This window comes from Castor canadensis, chromosome 13, assembly GCF_047511655.1.
Source record: "Castor canadensis chromosome 13, mCasCan1.hap1v2, whole genome shotgun sequence".
NCBI lineage: Eukaryota > Metazoa > Chordata > Mammalia > Rodentia > Castoridae > Castor > Castor canadensis.
In genome coordinates, this window is record NC_133398.1 from 56,919,669 (window position 1) to 56,944,197 (window position 24,529).

Genomic DNA, 24,529 nt, shown 5'->3' on the forward strand with positions numbered 1-24,529 from the left:
AGAAAACTTGGGGTACCCCTAATTTTCCAGGAGGTGGGTATAGAAAAGGACAGAATCTCCTTGGGTGGCTTTCTAAGAATACCCTAATCCTCCAAGAAAGCACCATCTCCTCTACTCTGGGGTTTGGGTCACACTGCCACTCACCTTGTAAGGTAGAAAGAACACACATGAAGCTACTTAAGCTCAGTGTCTCCATGAACCTGTCAGTGGAGTGCCAGGCCTTGATCAAACACAGCCTCTCAGTCTTTGAGGACAGCCCTATTCACAGTATCGCCTGCCACCTTACACAAGAGCTCACTGGCTAATTGACTGGGAATAGGGAGGAGGCACTTTTGCCCTGGTTTGGATCATTTACTTCCTTCCACCTGACCTTTTTCTCTAAATACCTTGCCTCAGACCTTGCTCTTCCCACATAGGATTCTGTAAACTCAGCGGTGGTAAATACTAGGTAATTGCATGTGCAAGTACCATGCAGGGAAATATAACCTCCAGCATATGGTGGATACAGGTGTACAATGGGCTACCTTTTCCAGAGAGAGGTGGTTCCGGGGGAGCCTTGGCATTGTAGACAAAGAACAAATGGAAGCCTAAGAGGTAATACCTTAACGTGTAAGTACCTGTGATTTGAAATGGAGACATTGTCTGAGGCCATAGAAATAGAATTTTAAAGAGATGCACTCACTTCATCCTTTTCTACAAAGATGCAGGAATGTATTAACCATCTTTCTTGACCATCTTCAACCTCTTAAAAATGTACAAGAATAACAACTGCCTAGGATGCTTAGACAGGATCTTGTTTGATGACTTCTTTTTCAAACCAGCCAAGGACACTGCTTAGGCACTCTCTGGGGGGACGGCTTTGACCTTGGGGCCCTGAAGTTGCCCGTTTATTTTTTAATCCCAGAGCTGGGGAGCGAGGAAGTAGTCAATAGTCTCTTTAGGCGAGGGCATTTTTTTTCTTTTTACAACTCACTTGATGGGAGCCTCTAAAAGCTGCGGGTTCCGGGTGTGTGGATGGCCTTTATGTAGCTGTTCACCAAGTCTGTCAGTCCCACAAAGCTCTTATTCATGTTGGTGATGAGTGATGGTTTCATCCAGACAGGAAAATGGACCAGGCTTGTTTGCGCTAATCTAGGCTAAAGGTTTTCAGGGCTGGGGAGCTCGTAGGATACCCAACGCTGGCTGACAGATTTTCCCTGGGGTTCTCAGGAGTGCCTGTTTTCTCTTCTTCTTGCTCCCTGCCCCCCCGCCTTGAGGCCTTATTTTAAAACCAAGTTGAGGTAGAGAGAAAGTAATGAAATAAAACTGTGCTTATAACAAAGAAAAAATAAAACTTTAAACTTTATACTGCTTTCTCCAATGACTAAAATTATTTAAAAAAGAGAAGTGAGAAGTTCTCTTTAAGAAAGATCCAAGATGGTTTATTACAATATTTTAAAATCCTGCTTAATATTGAAACCAGATTTAAAAGCATGAGTTTAGTCTAGTATGGGAGAGAATAAATGCTTCTGTAGTATAGAATATTTACTTTTATTTTAAAAAGAGCCCTGTTTTGTTCCCCCTCTTAAGGTCAACCAAGTGTCGGCTACAATTGGAAAAGATTTCACTGTGACTGTATCCAAACTGGTTCAGTTTGACCCAGGTATGTTTTGGGACTTCAGTTTGTTTCGTGTTTTTGTAAGCAAGTCTGGAAACTGGGGAGGAGGCAGGATATTACTCAGTTTATGCCAACTAGAAGATTCTCATGGAATCTTCTCACCCCACTCCAAATGAAATGAGTTTGGACCTCAAGTTCTGTCATCATTTTTTATTACAATATTCATTTAAAATGAGAAGAGAAATCCTCACAAATAATAAATATAAATTATCAAAGCAAACATTCAAAGCAATCCAGGAAAAATAAGGTAATTTTTAAAGTATTTTAATCATACTTAACATACTTAAGTATGATTGCCTCATATTTTGATGAAATTTTTCGTTTCATTTACATGGATTCCTAAAGGAAATTTCTAAATCATCCCTCTTGAAATAGGTTGTTATGAGGTGATTCCAAGAGAAATTATTATTTAGTAAATAGTATTTTGTTTTAAATTTGTGGAGAAATTTTGCTAGAAACAAAAGGGGTACAAAAATATAGTGTTTTCTCTTGAATGTGTTCCATTGTGTGGGACATCTAGACATGAAAATACTATTAGTGCATCAGAACCCAAAGTGTGAGCCATTGATCACAACTAGAATGTATCACACAAGGGGACACACTTAAATCTACCTTTCAGAGATTCCACTGGATAAGTAAGATGAATACCCATTTGTCTACAGAATTTACTTGCTGTTTTGAGTAGGTATTAATGACTTCTAAATTTATGATTTTATGATTTTATGATTTATGATTTTAGAGGTTATTTAGACATTTAAAAAATAACATAAGCACAGTTTATAAATTTTAAGAAAATACCCATGTTATTGGCTGTTCATGGTTTTGGAATATATTAAATTAGAAATGGTTTTGTTTCAGAGAATTTTAAACTTCTCTATGTCCAGTTACTGCTTCTATATTCTTATATTGTCAATCCTTGTCCCTTTCGGATCTGGTGGCCTCTGTTCCACCTCCATCCCAGAGCAACCTGTTCATTTCTCTGAAAATAGCAACTTCCATGATCCTAAAGAAACAGAAATTGAGCAAGCTAGTAGGAATGTGGGATAAAGTCAGGGAACTCTTGGGAGGCAGCTGACAGGAAGGCTTGCCTTGTAGCTATTGTACCAAACCAAGACACAAACCCTGGCTACTTAACATTCAGCTATTGTGACTAATCTTGAGTGGATGTGTAAATACTCTAAAGAAAATGAGTGTTTTCCTTTAGAATATGTGTTCTTGAAAGGTTTGCTGCAGTCTTAATTGAAACGTCATCATTCCTAAGAGTCAAAATGTTTTCCAAAAGAACAGATCTCTAATGTGGCATTTACTTAAAAATATTGAAAAAATGCTTTTCAATAGAAAAATCTGCTTTGCAGGAAAACATCGAGGAATCCACCTACTCTGAAAAGGGGGTATGTGTGCATAAAGTGACACCTTCCCTCTCCTCTTTAGCGCCTTTTGTTTCATGGAGACAGGGAGGGGGCTAGTTCAAGCCATCTTAAAATGCAGGTACATCTCAGGGATTTAGCAAATACTTTGCACCTTGAAGGTGGAAGAGGAAGGGGAAAAACAACAGCAATAAAGTCCTTACTTCCAGTCTCATTAACCTAAAAAAGATGATCCTGTGCACACATGTGGTAGGCATGGAAACAAAGATGAATGCAGACAAACACATCAGAATCACTTCAATGGAACTCAGGTAGATTTGCCCTAACCATCTTGTTCTATTCCATAAGGCCCAACAAAAACTTTTAAGGTTTTCCTTTCTGTTTAAGAAGAAGGGATACTAGATTCTTTACAAAACAGTCCTTAAGATAAGAGGGGAAATTGGTTGAGGTTTGGAAATATTTTTTGTGTGTTAGATTTTGGTTTACATAATGCCCAACCTCATGACATTTGCGGATCCAAACAGTTCTCTGAATACTAGCAATTTCAGTATTCATATATTTTCTTCATTTTCCACTTCCTATCTTTTCATACCACCTTTATTGCAGCAGCTGCCCCTAAGGTCTGACAACTTCTAAGTGAGCTGTCTCTCAGCCTGGGTACCTCAAACCTTCACACACAGTTCATTTGCTGAAGCCTCCACTTGTCACTTCCAGTTTGAAAGCCTTCCCCATTGCTTGTTGTTTTAAAGTTGGAATCTGCCCCTCCTCCCCACTCCGGGGTCCAGGTTTCTTTGTAGTGTGGCTATAGAACATCTCTGCAGCCTTATGGCCTCCTGCTCACAAATGTGACCTCTCTCTTCCAGACAGCTAATGTACTCACACTTCCCCGACTTTCCTAACTTCTTTATGTTCTCTCGTTTTCTCCCTCCAAATCCTTCCAATTCTGGATGCCACATACATGTATTACGTCATGTATTCTATATCTTTGGGCTGCTAATCACACATGGTTTTGAATAGGTATTTGACTTTTCTGGTATGGTCGTCCCTCTGTATGCATGGTCTCTGCCTCCACTTATTCAACCAAGCACAGATCATTAAAACAAAACAAAACATCATGCCTGTACTGAACATGCACAGGCTTTGATTTTTCTTGTCCTTATTCCCTGAGCAATGCAGCAAAATGGCCATCTATGCCATGTTAGGTATTATATACAATTTAGAGGCAACTTGAAAGTTCTCATGATTATACGCATACGTTCTACCTAAGGGATTTGAGCATTTGCTGCAGATTCTGGTATGGGATGGGACCATCCTCTGTGGATTCCCAAGGACAATTGTATTGACTCCTTCAGGAAGTTTTAAATGCCTTTTAGGTCAGGGTATGACTTATGTCACACTTCTGGTATTCGCCATAGCATCTAATGCTAAGGTAAGAACTTAAGCACAAAACGTGTATTTTGATGGATTAATTCATCCATCACAAGACGGGAATTATATAGCATTTTTATTTTATTTTTTACTTTACTTTTTAATTTTTTGTTAATACTGGGGTTTGAACTCAGGGCTTCATGCTTACTAAGCAGGTGTTCAACCACTTGAGCAACTCCTCCAGCTGGAAATTATATAGTCTTTTATGTTAGATGCTTTAAGTGGTGTTTTCGCAAAGATTGCAAAAGTAATTGACTTAACATAGTCGATACTGAAAGCTGAATAAAAACAGGCTAACGGTCTAGTTTTTAAAATAAAATTATTCCAAATACACCTAATTTTTCCCTCTAAGCATAGCCAAGAGTAGGATAAGCGAACAGTTTCATTTTCTCATTGGATTGCTCTGGGATTAATGAGAGTTTGATTAGCTCATGGGACCCATAGAAGTGGATGGCACAGTTGAGAGGCATAAGTCTGTGGAAGGCACTCTGCAAGCAAAAAAGAGTCATATTTTAAGAAGAGAAGGCTAGAAAAAAAAATGTTCAGCTGCCTTCTATGGACAGATTTATGGAGTGAAAGCACTCAAATAGCCAGTAAGTAAATGGCAAGGAAATCTTTTCAAACTCAATCCTGCAAGGTTAAATTGCAGGATTACCATCTTTTCCCTTGTAAGCTCGAGCCTTCTTTCTCCACTACACAGTGTCTCTTTGCTTTCTGCCTCTACCTTCTCTTCTAAATAAACTCAAGGCGATGCCTTGTAACCATATCATGGGTGCTGGATCACACCTTTTCACAATTGTCTTCTAGCCTTAAGATTTTGTGTTTCTGAGGTTGCTTTGTTTCCCATCCTGTTGGCAACAGGATGACTGGGATCTGTTGGTAAAATGAAAACTCTGTTGTGTCAAGTTCACAAAGTTACCGTGAACCAAGCTTCATGATAATAACTCCATGAATAGAGGCAGATGGAAAGAGTGAGGAGAATGAGGTCAGGCTTTTTCTAGACCCCTCAGTCCCTAAATTCTCTCTAGGAGGATATCAAATTGCTGGGCCTTGTATCGTCAGAAAAAGCGTTTGGGGGTGGGGGCTAGAAGGATTCGAGGAAGGAAGACAGCCACGCAGGCAGCTGTGGATAGAAATCAGTCGTTTCAAAGGCTCTATGAATAGCAACAAGTGCCATCCAATAATTGTTCTGTCTGCGACAACTTAAGACTTCTGAAACGACTAAGATTTTCTTAAGAAGAGAAGGGACAGATTGGGGGGAATAATTCCATTTTGGTTGTCATCTACTGACCATTTTTTTTTCATCCCTGCAGAATGCAGCTTACTTTTTGTTACAGTGTTTGCATTGAAACGGAATCATCATTGTCCAGGAACAAATGTGGTCTTTTCATAAGATTTGGGAGAACAGCAGGGCTTCAGTGAGTTGATGGCAGTACAATAGCTCACTCAGGGCTACTGCAGTCTAGCTGTAGACATGTTAATTAATATATTTCTCTGACACCTAGGTGATTGAAATAGCAATTAAAGAGTAATTAAAATGTTTACTTCTTGTAGGAATGTCAACTAAAATGTGGAATATAGCAATTACCTATGACGGATTAGAGGAAGATGATGAGGTCTTTGAAGTAATTCTGAACTCCCCTGTGAATGCTGTTCTTGGCACAAAGACAAAAGCTGCAGTGAAAATTTTGGACTCAAAAGGAGGTATTCTTTTGATCCTCATCTTGAAATCAGGAGCGGTCCTGGCGCCGGGGCTGCTGGCTTTCAACAGCCAGTGTGCTTGATAACACCTTCCAGTCAAAATTGTCAAGAAAGCAGCCTCCGTCATGGTGCAGGCCCTTTATTCTGCTTTTTGCTTCATGTGGTTTTCCTCCTGCTAGGAGCTCTGGCTTGAGAAAAGCAACAAGTCAGTGGCGTAGTTGTTTTTCTCCTAACCATTTGTTGTTCTCACCGAGGGGGCAGCAATGTTGGTGAGAATCTATCGACAATTATTTTCCCCTAGAGTTTACAGGGCTGTAATTATCTTCCTCTGTTAAAGAGAGCTCTCAGCGCCTAAAACTTGAGCCCTCACTGTACTGTGGCCAGGAAAATTCTGAGAGGAGACGGAATTGGAGAAAAATAGAGGTGAAGAGGCAGCTGGCATAGGAATTTAGGAGCAGCTGAAGAATACTAATGAATGACTTGGGGTTGCAGAGCTAAACAGGTTCTGGGTAGTATATTCTGAGGTTCAACCTGTAGACTCAGTAAGATAAAGACCCAAGGCCCCAGTGCTCTGATATTTAAATTTTCTGCCAAATTCCTTCTAGTTCCTTATCTGCCTAGTGTTGGATGTGTCCCAGGCGGTATACCATCTTACCCCCTTATTTTCACACCTGCCACGGCCCCCGTGGTCCATATTTTTTCTTACCTACGTTCTATTTTTTTCTCCCTTCTTTCTCACTCTGTCGTCTTTTATAATACCCATGTTTCCACAACGTCGTTTCTTTCCACATTTTCTGCTCACCAAATCTATTTATTTTCCAGTAGAACTTTCTGAACATTAAGTCCACTATATATACATATGTATATATAAATGCACTCTATATATGAAATATATAAAATGCTCTGGACTGGGGAGGTAGCTCAGTGATTGAGCACTTGCCCAGCATGTGTGAGGCCCTGGGTTTGATTCCCAGAACTACAAATAAAATAATAAAATAAAATAAATACCTAGACAAAGGTTCTGACTTGAAAGTTTTCTTTCCTCATACAGTCCCAGAAACACTAATTGGTGAGATTTCCAGTAGAAGCAGCTATGTTGAGGTTTACTAGGTTTCTGTTCTGTAACAATTGACTGCAGATTTTGATAACTGTTACTTGATTCCATGACATCTTTCAAACGATTCCAGTTTCTACCTCTAAAAGAGGGAGAACTGAGTACCCGTGGAGTGCTTGTGAACGAATATTTGAGCAGTAACGAAACCTGGTGTATTGAGAAGAGCTGTAGAGGGAATGGGAGGGAGGCTGTTTCCCAAGTACATGACATGATTATAAAATCACAATGGTTTGCATTTGTGGTTTGTGAATCAATTTCATGACTTTATAATCACCCTACAGATGTGAGGAAGGGCACTGCTTTCCTGGATGGAAACTGATCAAGAGTTCAGGAGTTTCTAACAAATGGCAAAAAGGCAACATCTGGTGGGAAACTCACCCTCTCAGCTAAATGACAAGCTGCTCCAGGAACAGTGTCAATGTGATCACTGATGTGTTAGTGTGAAATGTGCTGACCGCCTGCCATCTTGCATACCTCCAGGATGGTGCCGGCCTTCCTATTCCTCCAACCAAAGCCAGCACAATGCATGGGAGAAGAGCATTTGGCGCCTGCTGTCCCCAGGGTTGTCCTCACCCACCAGTGCTGGTTCCCCTCATCTGGAAAGAAGACCCCCTCCATCTTCCAAGCAGCTAGCTGTCACCAGGGGAGACACCCCACCAGGCTTTGATTCTATGGATCTTTCTCAAAGGAAACTTAGGAGCCGTGGGAACGGCCTAGCAGTAAGGATGGGACCTTCTGGAAGTGGGTGTGGAATCCATATTAATAAGTGTGCCGAGACGCTGAAGAAACTGTGGGTTCTCATGCTTCCTTGCAGGGATGTGCACTGCCCTTTTTATACAAAGACCACAATTAATTATTCTAATTGAAGCCACAGATATATTGATTTGTCCATATATGTTCTGCTTTGGTTCCTTTTTGATCAAGACAGACAGGGAATAACCAGCGACACTAGAGCAGAAAGAGATTAAGTGATCCACGTGGTGTAGTGTGGAAGCCATGATTTGACCTTAGTAGCATTGTGTTAATGAGGCTCACTCTCATGAATATGTGTATCTGTGTGTTCTTAAACCTTTTTGTACTATTGATATACTAAAAAAAAATAAGTCTAACTTCTCTTTCTAACTGAGACTATGTATGCACAAATCAACCTAACGCCAGTTGTGATTTAGAACTAATGATTTAAAAACTTCAAAGATTCTGGCATGAAAAAAAATCTCAATTAACAAGATCTTTCTGGAAGAGTTTTACCTTTCTGTCAATTATTACTCCAGCCAATTTTGTTCATTTGTGTGCTTTGTGGATTTCAGGTTCGTCCATCCTCTGTCTATAGAAATGGAACAGATATCATCTATAATGTAAGCAGAGTTCAGAGAACTGCTAAACTGCTTGTATTTGTGGCTGAAAAATACTTAGTGAGAATTTTATATCTTTTCTAGTTTTGTATTTATCTTAAAATTTTGTTTTGAAATTTATTTGAGAAGATTGATCAGGAAAAAAAATCCTTTCATGCTTTTGCCTTGATACAATTTTCGGATTGCTCATTTTGACAAAAGAAATTTTGTTTGCTATCTTGATGTTCATTTTTTCCTTATTGTTGCTTGTTGGTTTCCTCAAGTATCATGGGATGATTTCCTTAAAACTGGAAGATGACAGTTTCCCCACTCGCAAAAGGAAGACCAAAGTGCCTGTCACTCGTCAGCCACAGAAGACAATCAAGGTGGCAGAGCTGCCTCAAGCAGATAAGGTGGAATCCACAACTGACTCACACTTCCCCAGACAGGTAGGAAAATCTTTTTTTCCTTCCTATTTACCTGATAGCAAACTGTTTGCTGGGCCATAAACACACTTAATTTACCAGTCTCTCGGCTTGGGGATAGTTTACTCAGTACAGATGCTACCCAACAAATGAAGACCCAGAAGAGATGAGTGTGTCGACTTGCATGAAGTGGATTTTAAGTGGACTTTCTTCCCTGTAGGGACACTTGCCCTCATTCCCAAGGAACTGCACTGCAGAGTTGAATGGACTCTTCCATTTTGAAGAAGGCATCCAAAAGCTGTATCAGTGCAATGGCATTGCCTGGAAAACCTGGAGTCCCCAAACCAAGGTGAGACCCAGACTGAGCAGCCAGCCACCTCTCCCCGCACTGTGCCTTGTGATGAACGAGCTAGTAGAGCGAGTGATGTGTATGACTGTTAGCCCTTATCATGCTGTGACACCCAAGAGAGAAACATAGTGTTTTATAAATCACAAAATACATTCTATTTAAAAAATGATGTTTACTTATTTTGTTTAATTATCAGAACATCAAAGGTAAAAAAAAATGGAAACATTGCCATTGCCTTTCTAAGATGGAGAACAGGAATTAGGGCTGACTCCCTTTCTAGTGACAAACTTCTCTTTTGAAGTTAGGAGACTCACAGAGCTTCTTATGCTAGGAGCAGACTCTGAATTGTCAAGTTCATTGTGATGTGAGCACAGACAATTGTTTTTCAGGACAAGGAAGACCAATCCTGCCCAGATGGATGGCACCTTCACTCAGGCTACTGTCATACCTTGGTCACAGAGCAGAAAGGCACCTGGGCCATGGCTACCCAAGCTTGCAGGGAACAGTAAGGAACCCCATGTCATGTCCCATCCATGTTTTCCTTGCTTCTCTCTCTCTATTTTCCTATGGAGCTGTCAGTCTGCTTCACCCATTCAACAAATCCTGAGTATCTCATATCTGCCTGGCTTTGTTTTAGGAGCCTGGAGGGAGTTTTGTTGCTCAGATGGATTTGCAGTTGACCTTGATCCTGTGTTTTGACTGAGCTCTTTTCTGTGAAAGCTGCACTAGCACCATAGTTTTTCTTTTTCCTTCTCTTTCATTTTGAGAAAGTCATGGGAGTTTTTTTTTTTAATCAGCAGCATTGTAAGTTCTGATATCTTTTTTTTTATGTGATAGGAATTCCTGCCCATCACTTTGAAAACATCTAGTAATGGAAAGCCTTATGCATCAGGCAGTGTGAGAGGCTGGATGAGTTAGCTCACTGGGTAGTAGAATGTCCAGTGGGAGGTGCCTTGTGGTTAGACAGTGACAACGAAATTGATGTAGTCCAGAAGGACCTGAAAAGTGCCTAGGTAGCCATCCCTGCCCTTCCTTTTTTATTTTCCAACCTGAATATTATTCAAACAATGCAATTAGATTAATATGCTCTATAGCTGGAAATTGAGTCTAGGAAATTTCTAGTCAATGTCAATGAGATCTTGTACTAAATCAGATTTTAAAAAGTTATCCTCATCTATAGACACCATTAAGAAAATGAAACGGCAAACCACATTCAGTAAAAGCTATTCTCAAATCATCTATCTGATCAAGGTCTTAAATTCAGAAGATACAAAAAAAAACCTCCTATAAATCAGTAACAAAAATGCAACTCAAAAAATAGCAGGCTTTGCCTGGAACTGAGGGAGGAAGGGGGAGAGGGTGGGGGAGGTGGGTAGGGGGGAGAAATGACCCAAACAATGTATGTACAGGTGAATAAAAGAATAATAAAGTAAAACAAACAAGCAAAAAAAAGCAGGCCTTACAAGAACAAATGTATAGTTGGTTCATAAATAAATGAAAAGGTCCCCAATACCGTTAGATATCAGGTGAATAAAAATTAAAACCCAGTGAAACACTTCACGTAGCTGAGACAGTTGAAGGCAGAGGACGACAACACCAAATGCTGACAAGGGCGAAGAACAAACTGTTTCTCTGCACTGTTGGTGGACACGTAAACGGTGCAGACACTCGTGGGATGTCTGACAGTTTCTTGTGTATCCTGTGACCCATAATATCACTCCTCAGTAGTTAACCAACAGAGATAAAAATCGATGCTAAAATTGCTTCAAGTGGTTCAGGGAGAGGGTTGAGGGGAGAGACGATGGGCATGATCTAACCAATGTACAAGATAAGCCTATTGGAATTGTCACAGTGAATGCCCCCTGTACAACGAATATAGCCTGATAAAAAATTAAGATATGTATTTTTCAGGAATGAACCTAACTAAAAATATTCATATCTTGAGGCTAAAATTACAAAATATTCATGGATGATACAGAAGACCTAAATAAATGAAAATACCTGTACTTATTTATGTATTAGGAAATACCAGTATCATCAAAAATAATCAGTTTTCTTCAAATAAATATGTAAATATAAAAAAAGATGCTAAAAATACAAAAGAATTCATAATAACTTTATGCATAATAATAATTTGGACCATTTACCTTCTAGTTATTGATTTTGTAGGAGTACTCGGTATTTCTCCACCAACAAGGGAATACTTTTTTTTTTTCCTGTGGTACTGGGGTTTGAACTCATGGAATACACCTTGAGCCACTCCACCAGTCCTTTTTTTGTGATAGGTTTTTTTCAAGATAGGGTCTCATGGACTGTTTGCCTGGGCTGGCTTTGAACTGCTGTCTTCCTGATCGCTGCCTCCTGAGTAGCTAGGATTACAGGCATGAGCCACTGGTGCCCAGTGGGAATACATTTTAATATAAATCTTATATAAGCAATGAAATGTCATAAATATAATGAACCCTCCAATAGTATCCGTGAATTGTGAATAAACAAAAACCAGGATATGTAGAGAAAGTGGCTTACCCAGTAGAATGCACATTGTACGACTCCTTTTATATGGAGAGGAAAATTGAATCTGTGGTGCTCTGGAATACATGGTTATCACTGGCAAGGATTCTGGGATTATCAGAAAACAGCACCAAGTCCTGTTCCAGAGCAATGGAAAGGGTGGCCGTCATATTGTGGGTAATTGTTACATAGATGTACATACAGTTGTCAAAACTCATGCAATTGAATATTTAAAGACCCATGCAGGGCTGGAGGTGTGGCTGAAATGGTAGAGCACTTGCCTAGCAAGCACAAGATGCTGAATTCAAACCCTTGTACTGCTTCCCCAAAGATAATTTTAAAAAGTAAAAATTTTTAAAAAGCCAGGGTAGTGGCTCATGTTTATAATCCCAGCCTCCTGAGAGGCAATGATTGGAAGGATCATGGTTTGAGACTAACCAAGGCAAAAAGTTAGTGAGTTCTCATCTCAAGCAAGTCAGTTATGGTGGCTCATACTTACAACCCCAGCTATGGAGGATGCATGGTAGGATGATAATGACCAAGGCTGGCCCACATAAAAAGTGCTAGACACTCTCTGAAAAATAACCTAAAGCAAAAAGGGCTGAAGTTGTGACATTTTATTGCATATACCTGGGATTTTTTTTCTTTCTGTTTTTGAGACAGAGTCTCACTATGTTGCCTAAGCTGACCTCAAACTCCTGGGCTCAAGCAATCCTCCTGCTTACCCTCCTAAGTAGCTGGGACTGCAGGTGTGTACCACCATGCCCAGCTTTCTACTTAAATGTTTTAAAAGCTAATAAAATACTTAAACACTGGGCAAATGAAGCACTTGTTACTTCACTGATGTAGTTTATATCCTAACTATAAGTAGGGTCAGTAGTGTTCAGGTTTTTTTGTTGATAATTTGGTGATACAAAATAAGTTAAAATATTTTAAAATCTTATAATTATTTAAATACATATGGTCTCCTAGTGCAATATGTTAAAGAACAAATAAGACATTTAGGCAAAAAAATTACCAGATGTCCTACTCTTATTCAGTTTGCCTCGGTGCACTGAAAGCTCAGGTGGGAGCTGTGGTCTCGTGCTGGGGTCTTCATCCTGGAGGCTGATCTTTGGAGCGCACTAAACGCTATGTGAATCTGCAAGGAGAAGGCTGCAGGACGCTACCGCAGGGAGAAGATTGTGGGTTCTCTACTGAGAGGAACCCCAGTCAAGGTTGTCAGGATTAAGCTGGTGTAGAGTGGTTGGGAGAATGTAGACAGAACAACAGAAGCCCCAAGTTCAAGTTCAAAAGCACCTTTCTTGTTCACCCTCCATTGGTGTTCAAGGGCAATTCAGCTCAGTATTTCTTTTGTTTGTTTTCTTTTTACGATTTTTTTGCTTATGTATATGTTTGCTAAGTTAAGTTCTCTACCGCTGAGACACACCCCAGCCTCTTGTTGGTTTTTTATGTTAAGAGAAAATAAGGACAGAGTATATTCAGAGATGTCTGTCCATCCACTCAGAGACATATGTGTATGACTGCCAAGTGTCTTTAGTTAGAATGACTATTCTTTATTCTGAAATAGAGATCTAGATTCTTGGTGGCCAAAATCATTTTCATAAAACACTGGCAACTGACAGTAAGAGAGTCCCTGAGACATTGCTGATGTCTTCTTGTTGACCAGCCTGTATCAGTCTTCCAGTGTCTTCTTCTTAAATTTGACTTCATGGATCCATCTAACTGCAGCTCGCTTTTTAAATGATGAGTGGCAAGACTAGTTAAATAGAGTTAACTAGATCTATTAATTCTAGAGAGTTCTTCCCAGATCTATTAATAATATATAACTCAGTCATCCTACTGATGAACGTAAGGCCCAATTCATTTAAAAGCCTATTTACTGCCTCCTGTACTTGACCTAAGACTTCGTGTGCCTCTTGGTTGTAAGCACTGTCATCATGACCTACGCTAGCCTGACCTAGTTCCATACACCTCCTGGCCACTACACCTTACTTTCACACTGTACTTTGTAGTATATAAAATTCTTGTACAAGTATTAGCTTGTTTGATCCTCCCCTCACTAAGGTGAGGAAGGCATAATAATACCTTCTACTGCTCACATATTTTTAAAAAAAAAGCTTAAGGAAGCAAAATCTCTTGCTGATCGACATATAACCAAGTAAATAAAAGAGATAGGACGTATTTTTCTATTATACCCTCCAAAACAGCTCCATAAGTATACGGGATTTCTTTTTGACAGTATTGGTATTTGAACGCAGGGACTCACACTTGCTAGGCAAGTACTCTATCAATTGTGCCACTTTGCCAGCCCTATTAGGGGACTTCTTATTACAGATATATCAACAAGCATGTCTGTTTTAACTTTGTTTTGGGCTAACCTAAAGTAGGTTTTCAAAATTATTCATTGAAAGTTTTACATCTTTCACGACAAAGACATATTAAAGTTTTTATTATTATGGATCCTAAGTTTTCTTTGGATTTGAATCGAGCCTACCTGTCAGGTTAAACCTAATGTAAGATCAGATTCTTAGTTTATAAATTCATTCATTAACAGACATTTATTGGGCACTTATTGTACCAGAGACATCTAGACATGCCCGTTCTTTAGTACTGGTTAGACAACTCAATAACGAGGTAATTCCTCATTCACCAGGGAAACAGATGCAATAACTCTCCAGACCAACTGTCCTGTATAACATATAGGCAAGTCTTTAATGCTGCATTTTACCTCAGTGACACTGTCCTACAGCCTGGTAATTCCTTCCCACCCCCCTTTCCCACAAAGCTCTCCTAAGAATGTGAAAGTTGCTGAATTTAAATGCCAAGATTTACTATTTATTGAGTTGATGTCATACCGTCACATACTGTAGGTACACTCAAGATGTTTTCTGAGAAGCCAGGTGTGGTTAGTCCTGGTAGTTGGGAGACTAAGGCAGGAGGACTGAAAGTTCAAAGATAGCCTACATAGAGTTCCAGGCCAGCACAAGTCTACATAGTCAGACCTGGTCTCTGAACAAACGAACAAACGAAAAAGAGTTCCGTAGACCTAAATGTAACAATATGACTTGTGAGCAATGTTTACTGATTGCATATTTCAGAATATAAATGGCATTTGGAAATACAGTTAGTGGAAAGCCATTTTGTTCTGGAATAAATCATTATAATATTTATCACGACACCTGAAAAGTTCTCACCTGCCTTGTTGACTCAGTAGCATTATATCTATAACAGAGATCGTGTCTACCAGGTCAAACATGATTTTATAAGCAGACTCAGAACTACTATTGCTCAAATTATTTTTAAGTATTTTAATAAACTTTAATCTCAAGGAATTGTTTTAAGCTGTAAAACTGTGTTTCTCTTTACATATAAAACCAAGAACATTCTAAGAACAAGAGAACATTTTTATAGACAACTGTAGTTTCCCCACCATAGTTTAGAAGTGACTATCAGTAACATAAACTTTCAGACTTACACATTCTTACTCACTGTATCAATTGGGAAACTAAGGCACCTAATCAAGCACCATTTCTGATGGTGTTCTAGGGTATGTAAAGGACATAACAAAAATACATATTGTGTGAGATTTAAAAATATCATTAAAAGCTTCTCATTTAAAATGTTTAAAGAATGGATATAAATATTTTATTTGATTACATGTATCTTCATGATGCTTCACTGTGCATTCTGTTTGAAATGATAAGAATGGTTCAGCTGTACGTACTAGTTACACACATTTCAAAACACAGTCTTCCAACAGATGAAAAGGAAATTAAGAGATTCTGTTGGATCATTCTAGGAGAAGTATTTTTGGGTGGTAAAGCCATTTCCTCAGTATGTTTTCTTTGAACCCCAAGTCCTCCTCTTCTCACTCAGTATAGTTTTTACTCAGCCTTTGGCCCTCTGGTTCAGTTTATCCTGTCATCCAACTCCATGGGCTTGAAAATGTCCTCTGGGAATTAATAAATCCTTGTGATACAAAATTCACACTTTAACATTTTACAACCTGGAGAGTCACCTTCTACAAATTTTAGTCCATTTTAGATTCTATAATTACTATTAGAATCCACATAGTATATTTTCCTAATTTGAGTTTAGGGACCATTACTGAATGCTGTGCTGTGTTTCCTGGGGCTCCTTTCTTGGTATGTCTTTTAGTCTACACATGTTTCGATAAGAACTGCAAAATTTCCTTTATCCCTTGTCCCTAATCAGATTACTAACTCAACCCAATCTTTATCTCCAGTCTCTTTTCCTCCCCGTTGGCATTTTATTATTTTTCTAACCCAAAGGAGCCAGACTGCTAGATTAGGCATTTCTCGAATTTACATAATGTAATCTCATCTTCTTATTTCCTTAAGGCAGTCATTGTACAGTTGGTAATTCTATTATTATAGATCATTATCTATGAACCCATTCTGTCTTCCCACAGGAGTGTCTGGAACCCCTGCTGGCCTACCCTTAAAGAGTTGCCATGAAATATATGATACTTAATTCAAAACTTTTAAAGAAGTCTATGTTTATTTCTATAACCAGAAAAACTAAGGTTTCTGTTTTTATGTCTGTGCTTTTTAAGGCTTCAAATTTCAGAACTGTTAAATGATTTTTATTTATATATGTATTCCTATGTATTTTCTCTTATATCCATAAATACACATCTCTATATAGGTAATATGCACCATGTTTTATAGGCATATGAACAAAAAGGGAACAAGTGATATAATACATATACCCAAGTGCTTCCTTTGTGAGCAGTCATGCTCTTACACTTTACCTATTGGAACACAGCAATTTTTCTCTCTGGTTCTTTTGGGTCTTGATGGTTTTTTGGAAGTCAAAAAGAAAACTGGAATTATATTTAGGCAGCGAAAGCATATTTTACAAAGTTTGTTTTCAAGCTAGTTTCAGGGCTCTTCAAGTTAGTGGAGCTATTCTTGAGTAAGCCATTACTTCATGATGATGAAGTGAGGCTGTGAAGTTGGGAAGCATCAGTAAGGAAATTCACTCAGTCTGGGCAGAGACACTGACAGATAGAACAGGAGTGGAGATCTCAGGCCAGTACCCCATATTGACTGGGACCCCACTCAAGCCCTTCCCTGGCCTTCATTTGACACAAGTTTGATACTCTGTGTCCTAAGCTCACAGTAGGGTCATTAGAATGACCATATTGGACATGAGAGGGTGGGGAGCAGATGTCCCACTTGCTCCAGCTGCAGACAGGACTAACAGGAAATGGCAATGGCAGAGCCTGAAGCCATTAGGGGCATAGCTTCATGGATCTCCAGAGGCCTAGAAGGCACCATTGCACTGCAGAGCAGCAAAATACTGCTTTACTGTGTGTATGGGGGGGAATCGTTAAGAAACAGACAAATTATGCTTACCACATATGATAAAAGCAGAGAGATAATCTGAATGTTGGAAAGGCAGGCAAAATGAACAAAATTTAGTTCATCAGTGTCTAACCTTGTATGAGTGTTGCTAATTTTGTTTCTGACTTATTTTTACATTAATGGATATTGATTAGGCAAGAAGAGCATGGTGATTTTTATTTCATTTTTTGTTTAACTTTATTTTTAATTGACAAAAATATATATATATAAATATTGATGAGGTAAAATGTGATATTATGGTACATATACACCTTGTGTATTTGTTTCTCATTTGAAACTCTTTAAAAGAAAAAAGAATCTATTGGCTTCTTGTTAAAGTGGTTTTTTGTTTGTTTTTTTGGGCAGTACTGGGGTTTTTACTCAGGGCCTAACACTTGCTAAGCAGGCCCACTTGAGTCACTCCAACAGCCCTTTTCTATGTTGGGTATTTTTTTTTTTTTTTTTTTTTTTTTGCAGTACTGGGGTTTGAAATGAGGGCCTACACCTTGAGTCATTCCGCCAGCCCTTTTTTGTGAAGGGTTTTTTTGAGGTAGAGTCTCACAGAACTATTTGTCCGAGCAGGCTTGGAACTGCAATCCTCCTGATCTCTGCCTCCTGAGTAGCTAACATTACAGGCGTGAGCCACCAGCACCCATCTATGTTGGGTATTTTTGAGATAGGGTCTCACAAATTATTTGCCTGGACTAGCCTCAAATCATGATCCTCCTGATCTCTGTCTCCTGAGTAGCTAGGATTGTAAGCATGAGCCACTGTGCTCAGCTGGTTTTTGGTTTTGTTTTTTTTTTTTTTTTTTTGGGTGACCCCAACATAATCCCAGCTTGTTAAAGTGTTTTAAAGAGCTTTTAATAAGCACCGCTGAGTAATTAGGCACAATCAAATAGTACTTATTTTTTGATAGCTGCAAAAAAATAATTCATGGAGAACTGTATTTTGTGGGAAAAGTTTTATATGTTCTGGTAAGAACAGATGATCTGACTTCTACAAAATGTCTGAAGATTTGACCTGGGGGATAAGCTCAGGTCACTGTGTATGATGACAGGATCATGGTTATTGGACGATTTGACTCACCAAACCAAGCTCAAAACTTAGACCTCAGGTCATTTCTATCTGAAAAAGTGAGTTACCTTACAGTCAAGTTAACTGGATAATTGCCAGTTTTTATCAGTTAAGGGAAAAAAAACCCAACCACTTTTGGCATTAAGTAATCAATCTTTATAAGTAGGCAGTTGCTAATTTTCCAAAAAGATGTTCAAAAAAAGTACACTTTCCCTGCCGTTCCCCACCCTCACCCTGCCGAAGCCCATGGGACTACAAATAGAGCATTAAAATCATGGGAAGTTCTTTGCACACATATTCTTGCTTTTGTATTTTATTTCTGTTACGCATTACCTATGAGCAGAATGTAAACTTCCCATGGCTGACATTCTTATTTCCGTTTGTTTTTTTGTAGACACCTGGGCAGCCTTGTCACTGTGTTCTCCAGTCAGCACATGGACTGGCTCTGGGACTTGGGTGGAAGAAAGCCCTTTTGGATAGGCAAGTATCTGCGCCACAGAGAATAGGCGCCAACACCAGCTGCTCCCCTCCGTGGGCCAAATAATCCTGGCTTACAATATACTAGACAATGGCTACATGGTTAGTCTAATCATCTATATTTTCAAACTCATCTTAAGGGCTTGCAGGTGTCACTTGGTGGTAGGCCCTGGGTTCAATCCTCAGCTCCAAAAAAGGGAAAACTCATCTTAAACTTTTTAATGCAATACTGTCATTTTTTAGACAAATTGATAGCTAAGAGAATTCCATGTACTGGTAGTTTGAGAATTTTAAACATAAGAAGTTTCTATAATGGGGAGGGTTCAATTATAAGATGGCCACGTGAAGGAATATTTAATATTTAATGTTTTTATAAGATATTTGCTATTAAAGGCATGACAAAAAGCCTTATGCTTATTTATTGGTTCAACAAATACATGCTGGATATATATTATATTATATGTAAATAATAATGCATGGCCTTTGTGACAAGGTGCTAGGTTAGAAAAAGAGCTCAGAGCTATATGAAGTAGAAAGTCATTTAGAATAAAATTATATGGTATATGTATAAATCTAAATACAGAGAGGTACATGCTAAAGAGTTACAAATTATAGGTACTTTGAATTTTATTCCTTGTTTTCTGATGCTTTTAATATTTTTTTTTAATGTTGAGAGTGAAAACAAATCTTTTCAAGCCACTTCAAAAGTACACTTCTCAGTGTACACTAGAGCTAGTATTCTCACTAATTCTACCTAGAGGCACTAAAGAGGAAACTGTGACAAAGCCAATGATGGGTTCTCAAAATTTCTGTAAACCTCAGTAGGGTTTTAAATTCAGAAATGACTTGAAAGTATTGAGTTAGTCTGGAATATAAGTTTTCTCTACATCCATAATGATGAATTTTAAGTCTTTATCCTCACAAAATACTTAGGTATAGTATTACCTGATGAATAACCCAAAGAAACAATCCAGAAGACGATAAGGTATTGCTAACCATAAATATTTCAGTTAATTCCAAAAATGTTGACTGAGAATTGGTTGGGAAAGGTAACTAGGACAGTTTTCATGGTCAAATTTGAGTTGGAAGATGTCACATCATGCGATCACAGGGGATTCCTATCTCATTTTTTTCTTTTAAATTTCTATTATGAATGAGTGTGAGGGTACAGAACATGTAGTAGAAGCTTTGCAGCATTAAGGTGTAATTTGCAGAAATTGCCAGTGGGAGTAAGAAAAGAAAAGCAGCTTTTTTACTGAAGTCCTAGCAAATTGAAACATCTTAAACTCCAGACTAAAAATAATCTGTCAGAAATTACTTTCAAATATAAAACCAAGACATTTAAATAATGAGGAAGAATAATGGAGAAGAAAATGTCTGTTTTCCTCTGATAGGAGCTCTGTATGTATGATATGGATAACAATAGCTGTCACTTATTAGATACTTCTGTATGCCATGGGTTTTACATGCATTGTCTTATCCTCAACAGTCCTACATGAAGTATTTTTATGCCCATTCCTTAGATGAAGGTAAATAACCTGCCCAAAGAGACTCAGCTAGAAAGCTGTAGCACTAGAATGTGGCTTGACTCTACCTTATAGTGTTTTTGTCTTTATAGTATTACCAATTCCCGTTCTTTGGTATAGAACCTGGGCTCACAGGTAATAATAACTGTGCTTAGAACAATATACTGCAAGTGATATCTAAAGATAAATGGAACAAAATTGTCTGGTATGTTCTTTTGGCTCACATTAGGTTTGAATGACCGAGAGCATGGTGGCCACTGGGAGTGGGTCAGTGGTGAGCCTGTTGTCTTCACCAACTGGAGGAGAGGGCCTCCCAAAAACTCAAAGCCTGGAAGGAACTGCATTTTGGCTCAACAACGAGGGAAATGGCAAACAAAGAACTGTCACAAGGGCAAATCTCACCATTTTGTGTGCTCCTGGAAACTCGAAATTTAACCAACCACTTCTACAGGTGCTCACCTGAGATTTCTTGCCCATCTATTTACTAGATTTGTGGATATTGCTCAATAGAAAATAAGTTGTCATGACTGGCTGGGTATATCTTTGTGATTCTATCTAGTGAAAATGGGATCTAGATTAATAGTTCCTGGAAGACCGGTAAATAAATATTTCTTCAAACATGAGATATAACTTTTCAGTACCTTTCAAAAGAAATGCCTGCAGTATTATAAGGGGTAAGATTTGCTTATACCTTCACTCCTCCCCAAATCTCACAGAGCACCAATTTTCATGGTCTTTAGATTTTTTATTCCTATTACTTCAAATGAGTCCATTCTGAAATTAGTATTGTGAGTCTGAGTGAAGCTAACCTTGCCAATTAATTAAACCAAGTTGAATTGCCAAGGGTTGGTTTGTTCCTTTGGAGCCCTTTAAATATGAAAACTAAAATCAGAGGCTGTGGATGGAAAGGAGAATTTTCTCTTAAATGGAAGAATCTTGCAGATGGAGGCTCAACTGTACAGGTCTAGTTCAGGTGGGAATTTAGGGGGGCTATCTGTACTTCAGTGATCTACCCATCACTACTCATGAAACATATCTCCTTTTCCAATATAATCTTTGGCATCATGCCATTCCAAAGCTAGAGATTGGGTTTCCCTGGCCTTCCAGAGTCATGAGAAATTTGAAGTAATGTAATCTCTTCATCTTCATTTGCATTTATTATATTGACTCACATTTCTCAAGGTCATTTGGCATAAGCAGTATATATACAAATGATGGGTGACATATGGGGGAATACTGCATCCTCAGAAGTGTCCTCATGAACTATGCTGATGAACAAAGAAAAATAATACTGAAAGAAGAGCCCTTAAAAGCCTATATTCTCAGAAAGGATTTTGAGGCAATTTTGATCCCTTAATCTTTGATATTTGCAGAAATGCTATGTTAACTAGATTCACTAATGGAAAGGCCCCTTATTAATTTATAAACTAGCTAAGTGAGACATTTTTATAACAATGATATGTGTTGTATTCCTCTCTGAAATCAAGGTTTAATTATAGGAGATTACAATTTTATTTCTAAAATGTTTATTAAAATGCTTCCCCCTTTTTATAATCACTAAGAAATATGGTTCTGCCAAATGTAACTTGCTATATGAGCACCAGTGAGCTTCAGAGTTAAGATAGGTTTTCAAGTAGACTAGAGTTTTGGTAGGCTTTTTACATATAAAATAATACTTTGAGTGTTACAGACACTGAAAGTGGTTTAAGAAAGCCATTCCAGCTTCTGTATTTAAAAACCAGACAGGCTTGTTTTATTTCTGATCATTTATCAAAGTTTTGGTTAATAAAAAATTTTACAGAGATATTAGGGTAAGACTCAGACACTGTGTCTCTTACTTATATCTAAGCATAATTGCAGAGCTGTGGGCTTTTACCTTACATGTCCAAGGTAGGCTCCAGACTGGGATATGCACAGGTCTTCTATGGGACACCAGCATCCTCTGGTGTTTAACTAAAACCTCCGTACCACCTCCAGCCAAGGCCCTTGTGATCCACTGACTTCTGCAGTATGGAGAAGAATCTTCTGGAGATTCTGGGTAAAAAGAAAGTAAAAGTTCAAGGAATAAGGAATTTAAGGGCCACCCTTTTCTACTGGAACTCTAAAAGTACACAAATGATTTAAAGCTGAAAATCTACAAGTGTGTCAACTGCATAGACCCTGGTTGGCATGGTAGATTTGTTACACTGTTCTACAATGAAAATGACACAGCTATAATTGCAAATGTTAGCATAAAGAGAGAATAGTTTATTTTTTTATAGAATGATTAGAAATACTAAAAGAATATTTTAAAATATTCCTGATTATGAAAGCATAATCAAGTCAAGTTGAGAAATCAAGTAATTAAAAGATTATAAAAATTCAGGCAAGTTGGGGTGCTGGACAATATTCATCATAACTGTCACTACTTTATCACCATTGAGCTTGGGCTGGCAAAAGCAGTAAATTATTGTCATTTTTCTCTCCACCTTATTTGGTCATGCTGCCCATCAGGTTGTGGTGGGAGTAGGAAGGAAGGAAATAAATGGGTAGAGTAGGAATGGAAGGTTGTGGAAAAAAGAAAGGAGAGAATGGTGAGAAGGGTTGCATAGGAAGGGGTGAGGATAATGGCAGCTGAGAAGAAGAGAATCAGAAAGGAGAACCTGAATGTTCCCCAGCTCTTCTCCCCTGACTTGAATACTGACTCAGGGAAAGTTCCCTTATATCCAAGATCATTAATCCAGCTCAACAGTGGGCAACTTTTCAGAATCTTCTGAATTTTGGGCTTTAACAAACACATAGCATATATTGGCTAAAAATAAAATGTAAAAGCATGTGATGATCATTTCATCTCCTTTCTAAGGTTAGTGAAAAAAGTTCAGGTGACATTTATTTGCATTTCAGTTTTTGTTTATTTTTTAATACAGCTAAAAGATATGCACATATTTTAATAAACATTGTGGTTCTGTGTAATTTAAACTGTAAACTGGTGCTAATGAATTTCTGCAACAAAGCAGCATATTAAATGTACTGTAACTAATGTTGTATCAAAATTAACAAAATAAATTTATTTCCATTCTCAGATACTGTATCTTTCATTTTGAACACATTTTTTAGTTTCCCTTGGAGCACATGGGTTTGAGGTCTTAGTGATTCTACCTATCAGAAGAAATTGGGGAGAAAACTCAATATGTCTGTTATTTATTGGCTGAACTAGCTTTTAGTTATAAGATCTCCATGCATCCATCCATATACCATGTATTTAACCAATATCGAATACAGAATGTTGATTCTATACCTGACATTGTTCTAAATACTAGAGATGTGGTAGTGAATGGAATAGAAAAATGAAAATGCCAAAGTACACTGCATAAATGCACATATGTAAGTTTTTAAGCCTGTAGCTTTTTTATCCAAGAGGAAGTCAGAGTGGAAATCAGTGATTGCATTGTCCCTTCTCAGAACTGGAGGGGAGCACCCTTAGATACAAGCTGACTTTTGTTATAGTGCTCTCCTGATTAAGAAACTGGCACTGAGGTTTTAATCACATCAGAGTGTTATTGATAGCAGCTGTCCCCAATTTTCTGTCTCCAGGCTCAACTTAGGAACTAAGGTTTTTAAACCTGGCATATTGGCTTTGTAACAATTCCTTTTTTCTGAAACAATAAGCAGTATGTGTCTCTGTACCTTAGAGATTCCTGGAATAACAGAAATTAAGAGGCAGATCTTTGATATCATCTTATTTAATATCCTTGCTTTACAACAGAGAAAACTGAGGTCCTCAGAAGTTATAGTGTAAAGAAATCAGCACCAGGACTAAGGTCCCAAAGATAGGCAGAATCTCCTCTCACCATTCCATATAGCTAGTACTATTCTGAGCAGATGGCTTTATTTTAGTGAAATATCTTTGAATGATAAGTATAATAAAATTCACCATCTACTTGAAAACATAATTCTAAGTGAAAGAAAACCATATACTGTATTATTCCACTTGTCTGGGCTTATTGTCTAGAATAGGCAAAACTATAAAGGTAAAGTAGATTAGTGCTTACCAGAGTGTGGAAGAATTAGGGGATTGAAAGCAACTACTAATAGGTGCAGGATTCCTTTTTGAGGGGAGGAAATTTTCTGGAGTTACACAGCTGGTTGTACATCAGTGAATATTCTAAAAGCTATTGAAGTGAGCACTTTATTTTATAATTTTTATTTTATTTT

The 24,529-nt window shown here is 38.2% G+C and overlaps 1 protein-coding gene across 6 annotated transcripts in view; it reads left to right on the forward strand.

Moving 5' to 3' along the window:
- The window catches only part of Frem1 (FRAS1 related extracellular matrix 1), a 148,170-nt gene extending 124,774 nt beyond the window's left edge, over positions 1-23,396 (forward strand). For all 6 annotated transcript variants that reach the window (XM_074051823.1, XM_074051824.1, XM_074051822.1 and 3 more), the window contains 9 exons: positions 1,570-1,642; positions 6,007-6,156; positions 7,748-7,986; positions 8,575-8,622; positions 8,883-9,047; positions 9,244-9,372; positions 9,762-9,877; positions 18,727-18,812; positions 20,565-23,396. In XM_074051823.1, coding sequence (XP_073907924.1) covers positions 1,570-1,642; positions 6,007-6,156; positions 7,748-7,986; positions 8,575-8,622; positions 8,883-9,047; positions 9,244-9,372; positions 9,762-9,877; positions 18,727-18,812; positions 20,565-20,770 — 1,212 coding nt within the window. In that variant the 3' untranslated portion in view covers positions 20,771-23,396. The remainder of the gene's footprint in view (positions 1-1,569; positions 1,643-6,006; positions 6,157-7,747; positions 7,987-8,574; positions 8,623-8,882; positions 9,048-9,243; positions 9,373-9,761; positions 9,878-18,726; positions 18,813-20,564) is intronic.
- The last annotated feature ends 1,133 nt before the right edge of the window (positions 23,397-24,529 follow it).